We start from the raw sequence: 20,883 nt of genomic DNA on the forward strand, positions 1-20,883 counted from the left end.
ATGAAAAAAAGAAAAGAAAAGAAAAAAAAGAAAACAGGTGACTCCGCCGGCCTTGAATGAGTCTTTCTCTCGAAGGATGCACAGCCGGAAAGAGGAGAGAGTAATCAAGAAATTGTTTAGGAACAGAAAAAAATCAACAATGCTCACATGGCACCCAAGACCAAGAGGGGTACCTAAACTAGTGCTGACACGAGCATTTAGCGTATAAAGCTTAGCCCTATATAGTACTGTACGTAGCTTGCTAATGCACACACCACCACTCCAAGAAAAAAACGATCCAACTCCGTCCAGCGCGCCACCCGTCGGATGCCCGTCAGCAAAGCCAACCGAATCCAAACTCTTCCGCGCTGCATCAGACTAGTTACTAGTTACTCCGTACTACGGAAGCAAACCAGACCATCCCTGCTTTTAATCAGCGCTACTCGTATCAGGCTATCAGCAATCATTCATCCAGACCACCTCCACAACCGCCAACGCGCTCCCCTCCACCCGCCGGACCCCAACCCACCGGAATCGCTCATCCGCCTCCTGCAGCAACCCGCGCCACTGCGCCTCGTCCCTCTCGCGCGCATTGAGCAACTGCAGCATATTCACGTCCATGTTACTAGTGAGTCTACGCTTCCACATAGACTCCTGGGCAGGGTATGGCTCAAGAACGTGGTCATGGATAAGCACGCGCACCCCGGGACACAGCGCCGGGCGCAGCTGCCGCAATATCTGTACTGCATGGCGGTCGCCCCAGTTATGAAGGACGTGACGAAGGTAGTAGACGCGCGCGCTGGGGTTAGTGGGTTGAGGGGTGAAAAAGTCGTGCGCTTGGAAGTCTACCCTTCTTGTTGCCGAGGAGGGATGCATTATTTGCTGCTCCTTCACGCGAGCAATCACGCCCGGCAGATCCTGCACTATGAACCTCAGGTGCGGGAATGCGGCTACCAGCGCGAAACTGATGTCGCCCTGCGCGCCGCCGACGTCGACAACCACGCTGTCTGCCGGGAGTGTGGAAAGGAGCGGCTGGATGGATGTGACCAGCGGCGCCATGCCCATGGCAGCCCCTGAGATGTAGCCGCGCTTGCTGGCCGCGAAGGTGGCGGCGCGGGTGGGCGACTGTGAGAGGACGTCGTAGAGCGCCAGGCCATTGTTGGCTAGGGCGAAGCCCTGTGCTGTTATTAGTATTCGGTGTATCTTGGAATATTCTGCTGCATGGTGCTTTGTTTGGGGAGGTAAAAGCAGATTGGTAAGGGAATTCTCCTCCAGTGCACATTCGCAGTTTGATTGCTTGGAGGGAAGGGGGGACTAACCGACTCATTTGGCTCCTCAGAGCCAGGAAAGCGCTTTAACGCTTCAACAGTCTATGCAAAACACACCCCTGTTAGCCGAGATGACCAGCTGCGCTAGGCTAGGGGAAGCTACTATATACCCTTGTCGCGCCGGGCCAGCTATTTGTGCAGGTCGACCCAATCCAGCCATGAAAACCTTCCTGGCGCAGGAGCATGCTGGCACGCGTGTGAGCGACTTCATTCTCGGCAGGCTCGTCGAAAACGCGGATGGTCATGGCGTGACGGACGAGGCGCCGGACGTCGGCTTCGGGGACATTGCATTGCGTGGATAGAGCTGCAAATGAGATTGTTCCATTGGGAGGGACGAGGTGCGCGATATTGAATTCTTGGATGAAGTGCAGGGCGATGAGGTGGGCGTGCTTTATCCCATTGATATTAGTCGTGGTTACAAGTCAGGAGTGAAGAACCGAGGCGGCGTACACTGGCATAGGAGCGTAGAAGATCGGCTGGGTCCAGCAGCAGGTCCTGGATCTCGCACGCGGCGTGCAGGAGAGCGTTGCGTGCGGCCTCGACGGGCGGGGGCAGTGCCAGGGATGGAGGGCAGGTGGCCGAAAATGAGGGCTCCTCAATTCCGTGCTGCGCTAGCAGAGTCCGTAATTGCTGGGCTGAGTCGGCGATAGTGGTGGCCAGGGATTCGATGCGCGAAGACATGTTGACGGGGAAATTAGTGTCAGACGGATTGTGCCTCTGAGACCTCGGTTGCTGGGGGTTTTTTTTTTTTTTTCTTTCTCTTTTCTCTACAGGGATGGTGAATGGAAAATACCAGATTGCCTGACCAACAGTATATAGAATTATAGATACGCGCTGTAATATGACTAGTACTCGATAGTTGTACTACTACAATTTGGCCCCCACTAACAGGATTAGTGCCTGCAGCTTACATTTAGTAGGTTCTAGAGTCGAGTTTTCGCTGCGTGCGTGTGCCGCTCTTCCGAGAATTGATGTTGCTTACTGTACATGCTGAGTATATACAAAGTACGCGATGTGGCAGTTCGCTCTCCAATTTCTCCAGTGCCATTATTGTCTTTGAGAAATAAGTATCTAGATTAGACAGAAGCTATCACCGCACCGATCAAGGCCAGCGCACCGGCCAGATAACTCCCCGTGGGCATCTTGTGGCCCGCCCCACTCGATGTCTTGCTAGCGGCAGCGCTAGTGCTGGTGCTGGTGCCCGAGCTTGTGGTCGTGCTGGAACCGGATGTGCTTGAGCTGTTGCTGGTATCGTTGCTCGCCGCTGTGACGCGAAAGTAGTTGGCCGCGACCGGCGAGCCTAGTCCAGTCTGGTTGAGGAAGCTGACCAGCGGCAGGTTTAGCCGATTCAGGGGCGTGTCATCGTCGGTCAGCATGAAGGATTCGTAGCGGCTGGGGATGCTGAAGTTGGAGGGCTGGTCGAAGAGCAAAAGGGTGTAGTTATGGGTGCCGGACTTGGGGGCCGGGGCAATGTAGGAAGCCAGCACGTTCTCGTTGCTAGTGCTGTTGATGGTGGTGGTCAGGTTGGCCACCACGGTGTGTACGATCACTGAGGGGGGGGTGGTTTTGTTCCAGTCCGGGTCGACCATGAGCAGTAGATAGGGTCCCGAGCTGCTGAGCCCCATGTCATGGAGATGCGGCTCCGGCGCATTCTTGGTGTCTAGAGATGGTATTAGTTAATCAGACAGTCTGGAAGGGGGATCGGTCGTACATACCGCTCGCGTTCAGGAACTTGCCAGGGGTGAAGCTGACTGCAGTTGACCCCACCGCAAAGGTGACATTTAGCACCGTCGACGGCTCTCCAATGCTCGCCAGCTCAGGAGGGACGGTGTCTGCAGTCGCAGCAGTAGTAACTGCGGCGAAGGCGGCAATGGCAGAGACAAGACGCATGATGGGGATTCTATTGGAGCTGGATGTAGGCATGTTCACAATTGGATAGGAGGTGGATTAAATAGAGAAACCTTCTAACTGTGCACTGTTTGACACTTAGCCTAGAATAGATCAGTTACCGACGAGCAATGTGAGAATGGCTCCATCAGTCTTGGCCCTATTTAGGGGAGAAAATGGTGGCGTTTCCACATGGCCGGGGCGTTTAGCGCACATGGTTCGGGGATTACTTTTTCTTAGCATCGCTGTTGGCTGCACCATGGCGCATGGAGATGAAGGGAATCTTCCGTTTCTCCTTGTCGTTGGAATTGCTTCATTTGTTTGTTCAGAGCCAAATTGCCTTGTTTGATTACTCTGGTTAATTCGGAAGCAGTGGAAATACGCTCGAGACGTTCAAGCAGCGGTGTAGGCGTTATCCCTGTCCCCAAATATGCAGCTTGCTGCGAGGGGTTGCCAAGAAAAAGCTGGCAGGGAATGGTGTCAATTCTCGCTGCGAGTATTGGATAATTTCCCCAGAGCCTCTTCATACTTTCGTCGCTCTCGATAAAAAGGTGTGAATCTATGCTATGGATGAGCATTATGAAAGTCCAAGTCCTTGTCGAAGCTGGCACTCATGCGTAATATGCACAAGATCCTCTCTGCCAACATATTCAAGATAACATCCATGAATCGCACATATTGGATTTCCGAAATGTCCTTGATCGAGATTTGTTCTTTGGGTTTCGAAAGATGGATCGGCCCAAAAGGTCCTGACGGTCCTCTAAAAATAGTACTACTTCCAACAGGCGATCCTGGCCCCATTCCCGAAGGAATAATGCGTCTAGCATGAACCACAAGATCATGTGTTCTTTTCTTGTTGATGTTCGAAGCTCTAGTTGTATATGTTATAAAGGGGAATAGCAATACCGCGACAAGGGGAACTACAGCAAGCCCGATCAGGCCCTATATATCTCAGAAACCAACTATAAAACCGTTTGCTTGTGAGTAACTATAGCAGAAAGCCCTGGGCTGGAGCGAAAGGGGGCTAACGGTAAGTAACTAGTCTCAATCTATTGCTTTAAGGGGTATTGATACTCTTCTTTCGTGCAGCTGTGGAAAGGCCTTGAGATACTGGTGATGAATCTACTACCCCAAATTGGGAACAGCTTTAGAGACATCAATATCGAACGGATCTTTAGACAGCGTCATATATTCGGCCACGCCGCTCGCGTGGTGGGAGTTGTGGTTGGTCGGTTGGTGGCCAAGCCTGGATGCCAAGCCGGCTAGATCGCCGCGAAGGGCGTGTGGTGCGCCGATTTGAGGCGTAAGAAGCCTTGAATATGAGGATATTCGTGTACGACGCGTAAAAACGATGAAAAACGACAGGGGATGCGAATTTTCGATGATTCGTGGCCACGGGGGCTCATAACATGTGACAGCAATATGGATATATTGTGTGTGTGTGTGTGTGTGTGTGTAGTGTGTTGACTAGCTAGCTAACTACGCGAGGAGGTGGCTAGGTGACTAGGTGACTACCACCAAACTTTTTCTACTAGTACAGTTACTACTACTACTACTAGTAGTAGTAGTTACTGCATAAGTTACTAAGTAAACTAAAGACATGACCAATTCATTCAATGTCAATTCCTATTAACTTTGTTCTCTTCCCCACAACTACCCAAAATTCGAATAATAATTATCATCATTAATGTTGTTAAATCACCCCTCCACCTGATTCATATGACTCGGAATATTCCACGGATCATAATCGATATGCACGAAAGCCCTGTCCACCGTAGGCACACTCTCCACCATATACTGCAGACTCTCCCCAACATCATGGCTATCCTGGAGTCGTGTCTTTGGGTCCAGGACGATATCTACCTCGACGTTGAGTCGATCCCCAGCGTAATACGCCTTTAGATCCTGGATCTTGAGAATCGCTTTCGAGAATCGCATCGTCATGTACAGCAGGATACTGTGGTCTTTGGGCGATGCTGCCGCGCCGGTTAGGTGGCCGATGTGTTCGCTGGCTGTGGCGCTCCAGTTGTAGATTATGTAGAGGGAGAGGAGAAGACCGCCTAGCGGGTCGATGTACCAGGTTTTGGTTAGGGAGCCGACTATGAGTTGGTTTGGTTAGTGGTGTGGTTTTGGGTGGGGGGTAGGGAAGGGAGCTGCTTACTGAGAGGGAAGAGAATACTGAACAAGTTGAAGACCACGTCCGTCATCGCGTCTTGGGCTAGGGCCTGGACGCTTGAATTCTTGATCAGTCGACACCAGAACCAGCAGATGAGTTTGACGATGACTGTGCTGGCCATGACGGCTATGGAAGGGAGGGATAGGTCGACGACGGAGTGGTCGGAAGAGATGAGTCGTGTAAAGGAGGTGAGTGCGACTTGCACGAAAGAAGTTACCATCACGACGGCGAAGACTAATACGCTAAGTGGTTCGAGTCGACGACGGCTGATCGGGTATCGGGAGCGGTCTTGTCGACGGATCAGGGTGGTTGTAGTCCAGACGATGGCTGTGCTGAGGAAGTCCAATGCTCCGTCGACTAAGCTGGCCAGGACGGATAACGAGTTTGTCATGGTCATGGCGACAATCTTTGCGACTAGGAGGAGCACGTTGGCGACGAAGTTGACGTAGATCGCGACGGTGACTATCCGGTCGCTGCTGTCGACGAACTCATCGTTTGATGGTATGATGTCTGGGGGTGATGCTGCTCGTTCTTCGATCGTCGGGGGCAAGAGTGGAGAGGTCTCGCTCTCGCTAGGAATGCGATAGAGATTTCGGGGCGTTCTTTTGATCTTGCCGGATGCTTGAGAGTCTGCTGTTCCGTAGGAGATTGCGTCATATGCCCGGCCGTTGGTTGAGGCTGGGGGTTCTCCTGGCTGGTTGCTGTGATAGTCCACAATCAGGCGATGTGGGAGAGAAGAGTCCAGCAGTCGATCGATGAAGACATATTGGGATATTAGATCATTGTTGCGCTCGTAATAATCGCGCCTGTAGCTTGTTAGACCACAGCGTTGGAACCACAGATAGCAACGTACATGGCCTTTGGCATCTTCTTCAGCATAGACGGGTCTTGATAGAAATGTTGCCTGTAGCTCATCGTTAGTAGATGTCTACTGAGCTGTGAAACAAGGGCAACGGCATACCAACGATACATAGGCTTGCTCTCGCCAATAAGTCGCTTAGCGCGCTCAAAGGCGAGAGGCCTATCCCCGCGATCTTGGGGGAAAGACTCATCAAGACGATCACTGTCATACGGATTATCGGCGCTTTGGACGCTGAGAGAGCGTCGTCGTATTAGTCCTCCTAGGCGTTGACCACGGGTGGAGAGAAGGTCATGTTCCAAGTCGAGACTTGGTTGTCTCGCCCGGATGAAGGAGTCCGATCGAGGCGAAGAGGAAAGGGTTGGCGGCACAGTACTAGATCGATGTGTGGAGGACATTTTTTCCTTCCCTTGCATTGAGCGACGTGGAAAAGCAATGTATGAGGAAGCATTCTATTTAGGCGGCAAGGATGACTCGCTCGACCGAGTCAACTCGGTGGGACCCTGACGGCATTCTTCAATTGGAGTCTGGGGCGCGCGGGCTGGGCCGAGCTGTTAGCTCACCATTATGAGATGGAGCCTGGCAGAACTTTCTCACGTCAAACATACATGCGCACCTGGTTATTCAGTCACTAATTGTTAATTGATTGTATACGTCAGTGCTGAATAGTACTCGCAGATGTCCCTGTCGCAAGAAGCCGCCTCATGGCTCTCGCCGCCAGCTGTGCAGCTCTCTCCTTCGCCACAGCCTGGAGATAAAGCTCCCTCTTGCCCAGAACTGCCCCTCCCAGCCGACAACAACAGACCAACCATCGTCTCGTTCCTCAGGCACTGTGGATGTCCTGGTTAGTCTGGTCTCGAATGCGCATTTGTTCACTAACCTAATGGTAACTGCAGTGGCGGAAGCAACTTTTCTTGAGTTGCGCGCTGCCGCTGAGAGTCACCCCGAGATCAATTTTGTCGCAGTGTCGCATAGCGACCAGCCATCAACGGAGAAATGGTTGGAGTCTATTGGAGGAACCGGCGAGTCTGGCTCTAACCCCCTGACGGTCATCGTCGATGCTGAGCGCAAGATCTATGCGCAATGGGGCCTAGGCGTGACTTCTTGGGGCCATGTCCTGAGTCCAGCTGGACTTCTAGCTATCGGAAAGTTGGGGTGGGAAAGAGGGATCTGGAATAGGCCTACCGAGAGTGGTAGTCGATGGCAGTTGAGTGGCAATTGGGCGGTTGACGCCGAAGGAGGAGTGCGCTGGGGAGGACCTGTGAAGCGAGCTGATGAGCTGATAGATATTGAACAGGCAATTTATAGCATCAAAGCTTGATTCTATATCTTGCCATCGTGGCATGCTTCTAAATTATCCTAATATGTTTGATAGTATAGTGATTTTAGATAACGGAACATTTTGTACGATCAAAGCTTTCGTTGAATTCATCTATTGCGTCTTCTTCGCCATCTATTATTTATAATTTGGGTAGAGACTCAAGACAGGGTTACCGACCAGGATCATGATTGCAGTACTACCTAGCCATTGTTAGCTGCAAGTTGTACTTTCCATGTAAATTGACCAAGCTGCCCAAGTCCGGCTTGATCAATTCCGATTATTAATGCTACACCTGTACACTTCCCTGGCAACAGAGAATCATATTCTTCATGTCTCATCAAACCTACTTATTTGCCCCCCGAGGTATCGTTTAGAGTTGAAATCACTACTTGTCAATACCTTCGGGGATCATATGGTTAATGGCAAGAAGTTGGGCGTTCCGTTCTTCGTCGGATTGGTGCGAAGAGCTTGTATAAGCTGCAATCCTTTTGGCTTGGCTAACCAGATTCCGTCAATCGAGACGTGAGAATCATTCTAAGTTTCCATCCACACGCCACGTTTGCCGTGCATTTAACCAGTCGGCTATTCTTCCTTGTCCAAAAGGGTATTTGTGCGTGATCAGTTTGCTTGCTTTGAGGCTTCATGAGATGAGCGGACGTTAGTGGAATAGTTGCTATTGCGCCTACCCCGCATTTATGCCTTCGTCCCTCGTGCTGCACAACAGACTTCCATGATAGAGATCCGACTGAAATGAAGGTGAGTCGCAGAACAATTGTAGGAGAAGGAAGACTCAGGGGCACGTGGGGACATCATGTGCCCGACCAAAGACCTACTTCCCGTCTCAACTTCTGCTCTATACCTCAACCTGTCACCGCAGCACCCTGTTTGACCATGTATCACGTCAGGATTAGTCTCATGCCTAGACTGCCCTAGACCACTGCTAGCCTGCCTGCCACGGCAACCTGGGCCGCTACCCCGGACGAGCAACGCGACAATTATAGACAGCAGTGGCCAGAAGATTGGGTAGTCACCATACCCCGAAATCTGGAGAACCGGAACTCAAATACCCTATTGGTTAACCAAAAGCTCGGTTTGGATGGACGAGACGCCCTAGTGGCTGTCATTGAGGCAGAATCCTTCTCCGGCTGGCCGCCAGATTCCTTCCAGCGGACTGCAACCGCGCACGGGCTGACCACACCGGCGCCTCTTTCGTTAGTGCGTTAAACGCCAATCACGTCGGCTGGGGAAGTTTACTACTTTGGCGCGAACGCAATCAGGAGCGAGATGGCCATGCTAGTCCCGGGCCGGCCGGCCACCCCGGATTTTCAAGCTTCCTGCTAACCCTCGCTCCGCCATCGGCCTTTTCGTCCACCGGTCAACCCTCCCCAGTCTGACGCATGCCAAAGCGATGAGCTTGTTGCAATCTCCATCGATTTGACCCCGGAACAAGGCTTAACAGGGAATTGACGTATATAGGCCATGTTATCTGCCCCACCCCCGCCCGGGGTTCCTGTGTTTTTTCGTATAAGTTCTGCCGTTCAATGTCCCACTTAACACTACTTCATGGCCTAAGAAATTCACACATCATAATATATCGATCGGCATTTCAAAATGGGTCGATTCTTTACAATTGGCCTGGCTGCATTTGCAGCTACAGGGTCTTTCCTGTTCGGATATGACAGCGGTGTCATGACGGACGTAATCGAGTCGAAGAATTTTCTGGCTTTCTTCAACACCACCCAGACATCAACCATCATTGGTGCTATCAACAGCACATTTTCGGGAGGTGGTAGGTTCTTCTCTCTGGCTTGGACCTTCTTCATTCCATGTATTGCCCTTCTGGCTAACAATGGCTGCTAGCATGCATTGGCGCGCTCCAGGGTGGTCTAACGATGGATCGCTTCGGACGAAAGTTCACTATCCAGATGGGTGCTTTCATTTGCATGGTTGGCGCGATTCTTCAATCGTCAGCAAAGAACTTAGCCATGATCCTTGTCGGTCGTATTCTGGCCGGCTGGGCAGTTGGTCTCATGTCTATGTCTGTCCCAGTGTATCAGGCAGAGGTCGCTCATCCCCGTTCGCGTGGGTTCATCATCGGTCTAGCCCAGCAGATGATCGGTGTTGGGTTTATTGTCAGTACGTATGTATACCACCATCACAACCATGTCTGCATAGATCTCAGACAAGAAAAGCATTAACTTAAAATCAGCTGGGTCGGCTACGGCTCCCTTCATGCGCCGGATACTAGCGAGTTCCAATGGCGATTCCCACTTGCCTTTCAGGCCGTCCCTGCCGTTCTTCTCGTTATAGGCATGTTCTTTTTGCCCGAATCACCTCGATACCTGATCGAAAAGGAACGCTACGAGGAAGCGATGAAAATCCTAAGAAGGTTACACTTCGACGGCACCAACGAGGACTGGATCCAGACGGAATACAATGAGATAAAAACCACCATTGAAGCCGAAAAAGCTGTCACAGTCCCCGGATGGCTCATCATGTTCCGAGTACCTCAATGGCGAACCCGACTCATGTGCGTTTCCTTCTCCTACCAACACCCCAAATAAATCCCCGCATCCTATTAACATCCCGCCCGAACAGGCACGGCATCGCCGTCCAAGTCTTCACCCAAATGACAGGCGTCAACGTCGTAAACTACTACCAAACAATCATGTACAACGCCCTCGGCATCACAGGTAACCGCAACACCCTCGTAGCAGGAATCTACAACTGCGTCGGTCCCATCACGAACTTCATCTTCATATTTTTCCTCCTCGACCGAGTTGGGCGCCGCAAGCCCATGTTGTTCGGAACCATCGCAATCACCATCGCCCTAATCTGCGAAGCGGCTCTCTACTCGCAGAATCTGGACGGCACTCGAAAGGGTTACAGTATCGGCGGTGTATTCTTCATCTTCTGTATCACTGTTATCTTTTCTCTATCATTCGGCCCTTGCAGTTGGTTAGTTCCCCTCCCCTCCTTCTCACAACATTTCCTCCCACTAATGCGATATCGATTAGGGTCTACATGGCAGAAGTAATGCCGATGCAAATCCGCGGCCGAGGAAACGCCTTCGCCACTGCAATTGGCAACTGGGCCGTAAGTACCCTCTGGGCCCAGGTATCCCCGATTGCACTGGCCAAGATCCAATGGAAGTTCTATTTCGTGTTTGCGGCGTGGAGTGAGTAACCCATATCCCTATCCCGATTTTACTTTTCCTTACTGCTTGCCTGCTAATAATCAAAAACGATACAGACGTATGCATCACCCTTCCAACCGTCTACTTCTTCTTCAAAGAAACAAACCAGAAGTCACTCGAAGAGATCGATCTGCTCTTCGGTGGTCGTGCCCTGGGAATGCTCCCCGAGGATGTAGTCGTGAAGGGGGGTACAGTCGAGACGGAGAAAGCAGAGGAGACGGGGGTATCGGTCATCAATGTCGAGCATACTAGTACCGTGTGACCATGACGGTGTCTTCTATCAAGGAAGCGTGTGACCGTTCATGACAAATCAGTAAAGAAGCAAATACACAACGAACCGAATTGCACTGCGTCATTCTATTTCGCCGATCAGAACCCTGGTCTTGTTCTATACCATAACCCAACCCATTCTATCCTCATCTACTCAACCACTCACCCCTCACCCAACCCCCACTCAACCCAACCCAACCCAATCAAAGAAACGCCCTACTCCCCAACCTCAAAAACTCCCTCGCATTCCCAAACTCAATCAAATCCACCTCCCGCGCCGACAACTTCCTGGACTCCCTCACCTTCTTCAAAAACTCCTTCCCCGTAACATTATCCTCGAACGGATAATCCACACTATACATCACCCTCTCGACCTTCGTAACCTGCAACAGCATCATCAACGTCTCAACACTAAACACTCCACTCGTCGTAACCCATATATTCTCATTCCAGACATCCATAATCCCCTTGCGTCTCGATGCCGCCAACCCCTTGAAAAACCCCAATCTCGCGATCCGGTGCAACATGATCGGGAGCAGCTCGCCCATGTGTCCGATTACTATCTTGAGTTTGGGGTATTGCTCGAATACTCCCGCCGCGTAGAGTTTCAGGATATGCAGGCCTACGTTCTCATGCCAGCCCCAGGCTGCGGACGCGAGGCCGAGTTCTGCAGCGAGTGGATAGTTGCCGGAGAAGCGGGATTGAATGGAATCCTGGGATGGAGTGGAAGGGTGGATGTAGAGGGGGACGTCGAGGGATTCGGCGGCTGCGAAGACGGGCCAGAAGCGTTTGTCGTCGTAGTGGGTTGTTCCGTCGGGGAGGTGGTTGTCGATTAGGGCACCGAGGAAGCCGAGGTCGGTGACGGTGCGGCGGAGTTCTTTGGCCGCTTCGAGGGGGTGGGCCATTGGGAGCGCTGCGAAGCCGCCGAATCGGTCTGGGTGTTGCTTTATGGCGGTGGCCATTTCGTTGTTGGCTGCGTAGCAGCGCGCGGGGTCGGTTGAGGCGACGCCGCCGGGAAGGTGGGAGAGGATCTGGTAGGAGACGTTGCCGGCGTCCATATTGGCAAGGCGGGCTTTGGAGATGTCTTTTGCGAGGTTGCGACATTCGGGATAGATCTTCCATGTGTTGTCGTAGAAGAAGTTGTTGCTTTCGAGGGATGGGAATATCGCGTGCTCTTCGAGCGTGATGGCTTGCGCGGGGGAGGCCATGGTGTGGGGAGATTGTTGTAGTGGTGATATCGGGTGGTCGGTTTGGGCTGTCAGCTTATACAGGTAGGTGGGAGCGCAGCTCTCTATATTGCTTTCGGGGTAGGTGTAGGAAGGCGGTTGTCTGAACAGTGCAGACTTTAGTGGAATTGCAGCTCTTTTGAGTCATTGGTGTTGTGCGACCAACGCCTCTGGTAAGGGGTAGATAGGGGCATGCTGCTTCATTAGCTGAGGATGGCGCCAGTTGTGGTGGGTAGAAATGAGGGACAGGTCAACTTGGTGTATTGGCCTGCCGATATTGCGGCCTATAAGCGTGCAAAGGAGACATAATGTTTTCGGAGTAAGCTAGACAGTCCAATCCCAAATAGGGGAAGCCAGTTGATGCAGAGTCTGCAGTGTGTGTTGTCTTTAGCGTCCCGATCACCGAGTGTGAAGATCTGGATAAGCGTGTTGTTTATACAAGACAGGAGCAAACTGCGTCATAGCCATGGGTAACAATGAGCGTGAGCTGCACATCCGGGGGATCTGTGTGGATCGGCAGCCGTGGCATGACCTGGCACGACATGGCATGACCTGCTAATTTGTTGGCTTCCAGCTAGTGCGACCGCCACTAGAATCATGCTCAGCCGACCATCCATCGAAAGCTCCCTTGCAACCGCGCCAAGGAAGTTAGTCCGGGGCGCATGGGAAGGAATGAATCAATGCTTGCAGCGATCGCCCGACGGTCAGTGCTATAGGGTTAGTAGCATCGTTTAGAGTGATGGATGTGCGCTGCTGAGCCCCCCAGCGGCAACCTGCGCTAGTAGTTGGGAGAAGCTGCTGCCGGATGACCTGGGGAAAAAGGTGTGGAATGCAGGCAGCCAGATGCCTCTGGCTGGGCTTTCAAGAGAATAAAGCACATGGGTGGCACATAGCCTGAAGCCAGACAAAAGGAACCCTGTGTTGTCATGGTGATGGCGATAGCACTGTGATTTCCTGATCTTAAAACCAATGTGTTATTCAGTCAAGCCCCTCATTCCTTTTTCTTGAATACTCGGGCGTCAGCGACCGTGGGAAATGCACGTCTCACGAGCATCTGCTGATTGATGGCTTCGGGATGGCCTGATAAAGCATGGTTGGCGCATACCCCGCCAGGTGACGACGATCAGAGGTACAACGCTTGGTGGTGGCTCGTGTCCTTTATTAGCGGCCAGAATCCCCGGGGCTGTGGAACAACTCTCTTCAGATTTAACGAGAAGACAAAATATAACTAAAGGAAAGACATCCTCGGCCTCGGTTGAGGATTGTCGCCTCTCTCTCGCTCGCAGCCCGACCACACCGAGTTCCCGCGACGAGGAACATGGGGTTGTCGGAGAAAAAGGATAACCCTCAGGTCAATCACCACATGGCCATTGTCTTAGGAATCGGACTAGGAGTCGCGACCTTAATCATCATGTGTTTGCTGTGAGTAATTAGCCAGCCCCTTTTCAGCTTTGCGCCCGATGCTGGTCATGATCGCATTCGCGCCACTAATACCCTAAATCTCTATAGTCTGACCCTTTTCGTCAATCGGCGTGAGCGCCATCCCGTTCTCAAGAGCAAAGGCAGCTCGAGCGACAAATTACGCAAGCTGGATGCTGTCTCCCCAACTCGGACATTAGAAGATTGGTGGTCGCGAGCTAAAGGCCCTCTTTTACCGTCCGAAGGTGTTGATGGCGACTTCATATGGTACGTTTAGCTTGCAACCAACGGCTGAATTAGCGGCAACGCTAGCAAGTTGTTCGCCCACTAACGGTGCCGTTGACAGCGTTGTTTGCCTCGAGTCGGTTCTGCGCTGCCAGGAAATCCGAGAACTCAAATGTCTGCACGTGTTCCATCGAGAATGTCTCGAAAAGTGGTATCTGCAAGACCACTTCAATTGCCCACTCTGTCATAGAGCGTATTACGTTCAAGAGACCCATCCGAGTAATGAGTTTGTGTGGATGGTGTGAATGCGACCGACCTCTTCTTTCCAGGCTTATGCGGCGTTTGGTGTCTTGTCTGGGCATTCACCCCACGCCGGTCTTACTCCACTCGAATGTTGTCGCTCACGATGGGCATCAATATCTTCTTTTTTCGGCTTTATAGGAAACATAGGCCAGTCCATGTGCGGGTCCCCATTGGTTGGTCCTGGACGATAGTTGGGATCCTCTTTCATGAGTTAATGACCTTTGATGATTAATGCGATACCCATACGTTTACATCTCACAAGAGAAGTCAGTTTTGCGGAGATAGATACTCTGAGTTGAAGTCCCAATTGTTGGGATTGCTGGGATGGTACCAGTCCAGGAGACTGTACAGGCCAGAGGTGGCATCGTGGAAAGCCAGATCCTCGATGGGCTGAGGATCAAGAACCTGGTCAAGAATATGAGACAATTTCCTCTCCGCTTCCTTGCACGTGTGGTAATTGCCATGCCCCGGTCGCGCTACCCAGGAGAGGCATGAGATGAAAACACTCAAGTTTCGGATGATTTCAGCACGCGGTAACGCAGTAGTGTATGTACCGATTCCCTGGTTTTGGTGAAGGAGCTCGAGGATGAGGACGCTGGCACTGGGGAGGCCGTAGTAAAGGAACTGCACCATGTTAATTATAGGAAAGACAGCATACTCTAAAGGGTCTTCAACATACGATCCAAGCACGATGTCTGCTCAAGTCGAAGGCTGGGTCACTGTCAGCGTTGCCTTTGATGATATTGGACAACATTGTTCGTGACGTATCGAAGAGAGCCTCATGCCCGGTGTTCGCGCGTTTAACAACAGTCCTCTGCAAAAGGAAAATAGTGTAAAGGTAGTCAAGGTAAATATGAAGCAAGGTGAACGACTTTGTTAGGGGTCCCGACTCGGTCCCTTCCGCAGACACGTCGTAACGGAGGCGGACGGGACACACTGCCCACGACTCCCGCGCTTGCTTTATTATTTCACTTGAGAAGATTAGCGACGAGATCATTTTCATTCGCACGAGACACCATGGCATGAATATGACTCACTCAGAATTCTGCACCGTATCGCTGTGCTGACCGGTCCCCAAGGCTATCTCGAGAGCTCGCTCCCTAAAAACGGCCAATATGAATCGAAGACGGAGCACACTTGCTCGGTCGACCTCAACTTTGGATGACCATCCGAAGCTATCCAATCTTGAGATCGCCGCGTTCAGCTCATCCCCACCATGGACTATCGTTCTTTCGCTAATGTCCAGCGGGGGTGTTAGGGTGCTGTAGCGGTAGTTAATGGATGGCGGTCGTCCCACGAATGTGGCTTGATTCTTATCTGCTGAGAAGGCAGCAGCAAAGCACGATCTTCTCCATTGACGAAGAAAGGGAGGGCAATTATCGCCCATGGGGCTCTCCTGGTGAAGTCCAGCCGCATAAATTGTAGCGGATAATTCACGGAGGCGACGCCAGGCTTGGTAGCCTTATTTCCAACGACAATCAGCATATGCTACGTCCTAAGAAGAGCAATACTGGAAAAGCAAGGTCTATGTACTTACTTGAGTCACCGTAGACATGGGTGAGAAGTACAAAGCTGCTATACTGGCAAAAGCCCAATAGCTCATTGACTGAAGAAGCCTGGTCGCTAAAAGTGAGGCAGGTGCTGCTCGCTTCGACAAGCTGAGCGCGGAGTCTCTCCCGGGCTGAGGTGTCCGCCGCCACCTGATATAGATCTGGGTCACTCTCAGGTGTAGATGAAAGCGACATACCAGCAGTTGCGAAGATGATGCCTATAGCTTCCCAACGTAAATTTTGCTCAGTAAACGCTGCACAGTATTGCTCCACTGTCATTGAACCATAGGTTGACAATGGCCTGGAAGTATTCTGCGAGACCTTACGAACTGTGTCTTGAAGCTGATCTTCGACATCCTCGGTGAAATCAAGGGTCCCGAGAACATTCCGAGCGGAGCGTACAATAGACATTGTGACGATCTCTGGAATGACAGCAACAAGGACTCGGGTGTAATATCTCCGGATTAAGCTATCGCATATTGTGAGATTTTGAAGTAGCTTTAGTAACCGCACTCCAGTCTGGAGTCGTTCAGGTTCCATGAATTGGAACAATGTGGTGGGCATGGTGCTGTTGTCTACAATGAGAGAGAACTCGTGACGATGCTCCGCAAGAATGGCTGAGTAGCTCGTCGAGCCCAAGTATCCAGGAGAAGCAGAAGCCGGCTCCAACGTAGTGTTCTGTCTTGGAAGAGCGCTCCCTCCGCCTGCTCCTGTAGTTGACGAGCTATAACGATGTCAGCACACCTTCGTGCGCTGGACTTCCATGTGTAGTTGTTTTTGGATGTGACTGGAGAATTGTTACCTTGCAATTGACTGGCTATTTCTTCCTCGTGGCCCTCTGGCAGACCTGGTCAAGCCTCCAGTCACATTCTTCGTCATCGGTGCTGGATGATAAAAACATCCCGATACCATATTCTTAGTCAAGCATCGGCCGCAGACTGGTCTCTCATGGTCGCATCGCAATTTAGATTTGCGACACGGCTCACACGATTGCAAGGACCCATTACGGCGAACCGCATGTGATCGATGTTGGCGGCTGCGCAGATTAGAGTCTGGCATTTTGACAATAAACAACCGGCATTGAAAGCAGTGATCAACTCATTACCATACTGACATAATTGAGAGCGAAGATTTGGAGCAAGTGTTGAAAGCGGGTAAATCAAGAAGCAGGCCTGACCTGCCCGAGACCGGGCACTTCCAAAGCGGGAACTAACTTGTTTTGGTATCCGCGTCCAGAGCTTCGCATAGAACATTCGGAGATAACTAATATGATGAGTGACAAACTGACCATAACTCCAGCGAAACGCTCCACAAGTGATTAAGCTCGAAATTCAACAGGGCATAAAGTACAATCACATCGACTCCAATAATTCCAGATACATCTCTCCGACCTGTTTTCGCCCCTCATTATCCCCTTGTATCCACTCTTTAGGCGGAAACAGGTCAAACATGCCCACTTTCGTTAACAGTGGGATCGCAGCTCTAAGAGCTGTCCTGAGCGTGTCCATTTTGACTTTGTCCCCAGCTGCATGTGCTTCGTTATACGCCCGGATATTGACCAACAGTGCTCTACATCCATCGTCAATTCAGTCCAAATTCCAAAGCAATAAATTAGCGGGTTCGAAGGATTACTTGCCCTACTGTGCCTGTCTGCACTTTGCTGCCATCCGGTAGAGTCACTTCTGGCATCGCAGTACCAAGCGTTGACGAGTTCAAAGCGATAAGGCTAGCAGCTGATGCGTTGGACATGGTGGTTTGAATTAGGTAGCATTTGAGGGTTCTGAAAGTAGTCAATGCTTATTTGAGGGTATGAGGTCTGGTGGGGATGGTCGCCTTTTTGTATACTCCGTAGTTGAGGCTATGTCCGGAGGCTGTTCCCGGACATGAATGGGCCCTCCGCGGAATTGTCGGGATCTCCGAGCGTAAGCTCGGAGCTGAGCTGGGGTTTTATGTACTCTTACCAGAACAATCTAAAGCAGTCTTGAGATAGTCTTGAATTAGTAGGATGCCGCAAATTGTATCTATCGAACTTCAGTGAAGCCAGTCTCAGCAGGTTGCTACAATCCGGTCCCAATGGTCAAATTTCATTACAAATAAACCATCCCCTAATTTATCCTTAACACCCCCTCAATCCGCAAAAGCTTCACCTGCCTCAATAGTCTCGAAAGCGCTCATAGTATGATTCCACACCCTCTGCCTCAGTTCGTCCTTGTTAATCTTCTCATAGGACTTGGCGTTGTAGTTGGTATCGCCATTCTTGCCAAGAGAGTAAGCACCGCTTCCAAGCTCACCATCTGTCCCCACAGTAGTCTCCTCTTTGTTCTGCGAAGAGGTCGCCCCCCGTGGCGGATAACGAGATGACGCCAGGCTCAGCATTCTGTCACCACTCTCGGATGGTGGAACAGTCAGGAAGGGTGCGAAGAAGGGAACAAATATGTAACGCCACAGCACTTTGAACCAAGCAGGCAAGTCATGCTTCTCAAACCCGGGTCCCAATACGAGACCAGGGAAGATGTGTATCAGACTGAGCTCCCCGCGGTTCTGCTCAGCCAAGGTTTCCATGAAGCACACATGCATGTAAATCATATGTGAGCGAGCCGTAGAATAGTTATAGTTATTTAGATCGCGCAAAGAGAGGTCGTCGGGAAATAGCTTTTGCTCGTAACCAGCGGCAAAAACCGAAACGACTGTTGCAGGGAGAGTGGATTTGAGTAGCAATGGAAGGAGCTTTGTTATCGCTCTCATGCGAGAGTAGTACATCAAGGACATCGTGACGTCGATACCTTCTTTCGTGTCTGCGAAATTGTCAGAAATGCAGATGTAATCAATGATTTCGAAAGCACCTTTCCGTGGCTGGTATATAGGCCCTCCCTGACTTAGCATGAGGTAGTCGATCCTTGGGTCTTGTTGCTCCTTTTCTTCCATCTGAACAATCTCTTCGCAGACGCGATCAACATTCTGGATTAGCGAGATATCTTCAGTCTGCAAGAATCTGATCTGGGCTTTGGGGCAGATGCCACGACATTCTGCAATAATCTCTTCGGCGGCTTTGATATTTCTGCCAACAATATATGCACGAAAGCCTTTACCACCATTGGCTTCCGCCGTGGCCAATGCACGCAAGGTATAGTGACCAATGCCTGAGGTACCACCAAAGAAGACAGCAACCAAAGGCTGGCGCTGAACTAGAGCAGTGTTCGTGGCACGTACGTCGTCTAATTCGACCATGATAGATAGATACAGTAATGAGAGGTTATGAACAAGAGTATCGAATTTGAGGCAGGGCAGTGAGGCCCGGAGGGTCTCGTATATAAGGGGAAGGGAACCACTCTGCACGGACTTTAGGGGCTTATCGGGGATAGGAGTATCATATCAGTTAATATCCGATGCATCTTCTCTCGTGGACAAGCAATGAGCGAAAGGGAGAGCTTGAAAGGGTGCTCGATCCCAGGTACTATAGACCGTACCACGTACAAATTGCCAAATAAGGGCTAGCGTGTCGATCATCCACGGGTCACTGCTCACGTATTACTCTCTTGCCTTCTCCGCGCCACTTCTCACCTCAGAGCTATGGTATCTAATTCAGCCGGTTCTCGAATTGCCCTGGGCCACGCGGCGCCTTAAGCCTTCATGTCATTACTAAACATACTATTATAGCAGCCCTTCAAGAGGATATCCATCGTTCTATCATCGCATTATTTGTTCACTATTGATCCCCGAATCATTGGTCCGTTTCTATTTAAATCGACTCGGTCTAATAGCACCGCGGCTCATGCCCCAAAGGCGCTACCACAATAAGAGCCGACATGGCTGTTTGCAGTGTAAGAAGAATCGCACAAAGGTTAGTTACGTGGCTCCGTGTGTGTCCCGTGCTTATCGTAAGTAGTGCGACGAAGATAGACCCCAATGTGGCCGATGCAGAAGAATAGGTTCGGCTTGCTCGTTAGCTACTCAGCCAGCGAATCTGGTATTCGTCGCACCCAGAAATGAGATGCCTTCAAATCAGGCCAGAGACGACTCATCTCGTATCAATCACCAATCATCTAGCATTTCCGACGGATATAGCAGCCAATCCCCTACCGATTTGATTTCTGTTGCAGCTTCCACGCCTGGTACGGAACACTCTGACATGGAATGTGACTTTACAGATACAGAAAAAGAACGGCTGAGGTTAATGAATCACTACGCTTTACACACATCAAGAAGTATCACGGACGTCATCATACCACGAGACCAAATCCAATCGTTATGGGGAGAGTGGGTTACTGGGCTGGCTTTCAAACACAACTTTCTGTTGCACGGCCTTTTGGGATTGAGTGCCTTACACTTGGCTCTTGAGGGGGTTTCACCACAGAGACACACGGTCATGGCTATCCAACATCATGATCTCGGTGTCGCAATGTTTCGGCCACACCTTTCTAATATCACACCCGAAAATCATGATGCTGTTTTTGCATTCTCGTGCGTTGTCGTCCTCTATACTTTTGGGATCCAGCGTCCCTCTGAGCCTACAGAAGATCCTATCGACAGGCTTCGCCAGGTCTTCTCTCTCATTCGAGGATCATCCTTTCTCGTCAAAGCTGATCACAAAACCATGATACGTAGTCGTTGGTCCGCCCTGATGTTGCCACATCCGTTTCCACCGACGGTGCTTTCAGCTGAGCTCGAAGATGTGCTAAGCAAACTCCTTTCACGCGCTGCAATGGCGCCCGAAGCCGCTCGCATGGGTATATATGAACCGACTATACAAACTTTGAGACACAGCCTTGCAATGGCAATTATGTATCGCCGCATCAAAATGACATTTTCATATTTCGCTGTTATTTGCCCGTCAGACTTCTGGTCAATGGTGCGCATTGGCGAGCCCTTGGCTCTGTCCATTCTAGCCAACTACGCAGTCACTCTCGACTGGCTGCGGAGAAACATATGGATGGCATACTGGGGGAGAGAAATAGTTGTTGCCGTTCGTAAGGCATTGCCGCTAGACTGGCACGAATGTATTGCCTGGGCTGTCCAAGAAACGGAACGCCCTTTTGAATCAGGTGGGCTTGAGCGTTACTCAGCATCAACATCAGATCCACTGCAAGAGAACGATTAGATTACCACCTCATTGGCATTATAAATTGCGCGCGGTATCATTTCGT

At 51.0% G+C, this 20,883-nt stretch overlaps 10 protein-coding genes across 10 annotated transcripts; 4 read left to right on the plus strand and 6 right to left on the minus strand.

Moving 5' to 3' along the window:
* Positions 1 to 401: 401 nt before the first annotated feature.
* BO79DRAFT_204555 (putative O-methyltransferase) lies at positions 402 to 1,994 on the minus strand. The gene is made up of 4 exons (XM_025681794.1): positions 1,758 to 1,994; positions 1,418 to 1,696; positions 1,299 to 1,349; positions 402 to 1,155 (listed from the first exon to the last, which is right to left on the minus strand). The coding sequence occupies exons 1-4, from the start codon at positions 1,986 to 1,988 to the stop codon at positions 436 to 438; spliced, it is 1,281 nt and encodes a 426-aa protein (XP_025534309.1). The 5' UTR covers positions 1,989 to 1,994; the 3' UTR covers positions 402 to 435.
* A 365-nt stretch (positions 1,995 to 2,359) lies between these two features.
* BO79DRAFT_291141 (mitochondrial 54S ribosomal protein mL38) lies at positions 2,360 to 3,206 on the minus strand. Its single transcript, XM_025688962.1, has 2 exons — positions 3,023 to 3,206; positions 2,360 to 2,967 (listed from the first exon to the last, which is right to left on the minus strand). The coding sequence occupies exons 1-2, from the start codon at positions 3,195 to 3,197 to the stop codon at positions 2,384 to 2,386; spliced, it is 759 nt and encodes a 252-aa protein (XP_025534310.1). The 5' UTR covers positions 3,198 to 3,206; the 3' UTR covers positions 2,360 to 2,383.
* Positions 3,207 to 4,892: 1,686 nt separating this feature from the next.
* Positions 4,893 to 6,627, minus strand: BO79DRAFT_248759 (cation diffusion facilitator family transporter; the record flags this gene model as incomplete). Its single annotated transcript, XM_025685735.1, has 4 exons — positions 4,893 to 5,293; positions 5,356 to 6,176; positions 6,224 to 6,274; positions 6,332 to 6,627. 4 exons carry the CDS (start codon positions 6,625 to 6,627, stop codon positions 4,893 to 4,895), a joined length of 1,569 nt encoding a protein of 522 aa, XP_025534311.1.
* Positions 6,628 to 6,845: 218 nt separating this feature from the next.
* Positions 6,846 to 7,564, plus strand: BO79DRAFT_204564 (uncharacterized protein). Its single transcript, XM_025681795.1, has 2 exons — positions 6,846 to 7,073; positions 7,126 to 7,564. Exons 1-2 carry the CDS (start codon positions 6,908 to 6,910, stop codon positions 7,548 to 7,550), a joined length of 591 nt encoding a protein of 196 aa, XP_025534312.1. The 5' UTR covers positions 6,846 to 6,907; the 3' UTR covers positions 7,551 to 7,564.
* A 1,534-nt stretch (positions 7,565 to 9,098) lies between these two features.
* BO79DRAFT_277738 (sugar porter family MFS transporter) lies at positions 9,099 to 11,008 on the plus strand (the record flags this gene model as incomplete). Its single annotated transcript, XM_025687837.1, has 6 exons — positions 9,099 to 9,339; positions 9,411 to 9,690; positions 9,760 to 10,080; positions 10,149 to 10,508; positions 10,568 to 10,728; positions 10,803 to 11,008. The coding sequence occupies exons 1-6, from the start codon at positions 9,162 to 9,164 to the stop codon at positions 11,006 to 11,008; spliced, it is 1,506 nt and encodes a 501-aa protein (XP_025534313.1). The 5' UTR covers positions 9,099 to 9,161.
* Positions 11,009 to 11,161: 153 nt separating this feature from the next.
* BO79DRAFT_67483 (amidohydrolase family protein) lies at positions 11,162 to 12,647 on the minus strand. Its single transcript, XM_025689584.1, has one exon. The coding sequence runs from the start codon at positions 12,222 to 12,224 to the stop codon at positions 11,220 to 11,222; it is 1,005 nt and encodes a 334-aa protein (XP_025534314.1). The 5' UTR covers positions 12,225 to 12,647; the 3' UTR covers positions 11,162 to 11,219.
* Positions 12,648 to 13,560: 913 nt separating this feature from the next.
* Positions 13,561 to 14,418, plus strand: BO79DRAFT_277740 (putative RING finger domain protein; the record flags this gene model as incomplete). The annotated part of the gene is made up of 3 exons (XM_025687838.1): positions 13,561 to 13,664; positions 13,752 to 13,928; positions 14,008 to 14,418. The coding sequence occupies 3 exons, from the start codon at positions 13,561 to 13,563 to the stop codon at positions 14,189 to 14,191; spliced, it is 465 nt and encodes a 154-aa protein (XP_025534315.1). The 3' UTR covers positions 14,192 to 14,418.
* Positions 14,419 to 14,456: 38 nt separating this feature from the next.
* On the minus strand, positions 14,457 to 17,247 carry BO79DRAFT_277747 (putative C6 transcription factor; the record flags this gene model as incomplete). The annotated part of the gene is made up of 8 exons (XM_025687839.1): positions 14,457 to 14,813; positions 14,869 to 15,160; positions 15,227 to 15,650; positions 15,727 to 16,463; positions 16,542 to 16,623; positions 16,728 to 16,848; positions 17,024 to 17,062; positions 17,131 to 17,247. The coding sequence occupies 8 exons, from the start codon at positions 17,245 to 17,247 to the stop codon at positions 14,457 to 14,459; spliced, it is 2,169 nt and encodes a 722-aa protein (XP_025534316.1).
* Positions 17,248 to 17,866: 619 nt separating this feature from the next.
* BO79DRAFT_260146 (uncharacterized protein) lies at positions 17,867 to 18,967 on the minus strand (the record flags this gene model as incomplete). The annotated part of the gene is made up of 1 exon (XM_025686394.1): positions 17,867 to 18,967. One exon carries the CDS (start codon positions 18,965 to 18,967, stop codon positions 17,867 to 17,869), a length of 1,101 nt encoding a protein of 366 aa, XP_025534317.1.
* Positions 18,968 to 19,552: 585 nt separating this feature from the next.
* On the plus strand, positions 19,553 to 20,837 carry BO79DRAFT_204575 (uncharacterized protein; the record flags this gene model as incomplete). Its single annotated transcript, XM_025681796.1, has 2 exons — positions 19,553 to 19,580; positions 19,626 to 20,837. The coding sequence occupies exon 2, from the start codon at positions 19,731 to 19,733 to the stop codon at positions 20,835 to 20,837; it is 1,107 nt and encodes a 368-aa protein (XP_025534318.1). The 5' UTR covers positions 19,553 to 19,580; positions 19,626 to 19,730.
* Between the last annotated feature and the right edge of the window lie 46 nt (positions 20,838 to 20,883).

The sequence above is a fragment of the Aspergillus costaricaensis genome (assembly GCF_003184835.1).
Source record: "Aspergillus costaricaensis CBS 115574 unplaced genomic scaffold BO79scaffold_54, whole genome shotgun sequence".
Taxonomy (NCBI): Eukaryota; Fungi; Ascomycota; class Eurotiomycetes; order Eurotiales; family Aspergillaceae; genus Aspergillus; species Aspergillus costaricensis.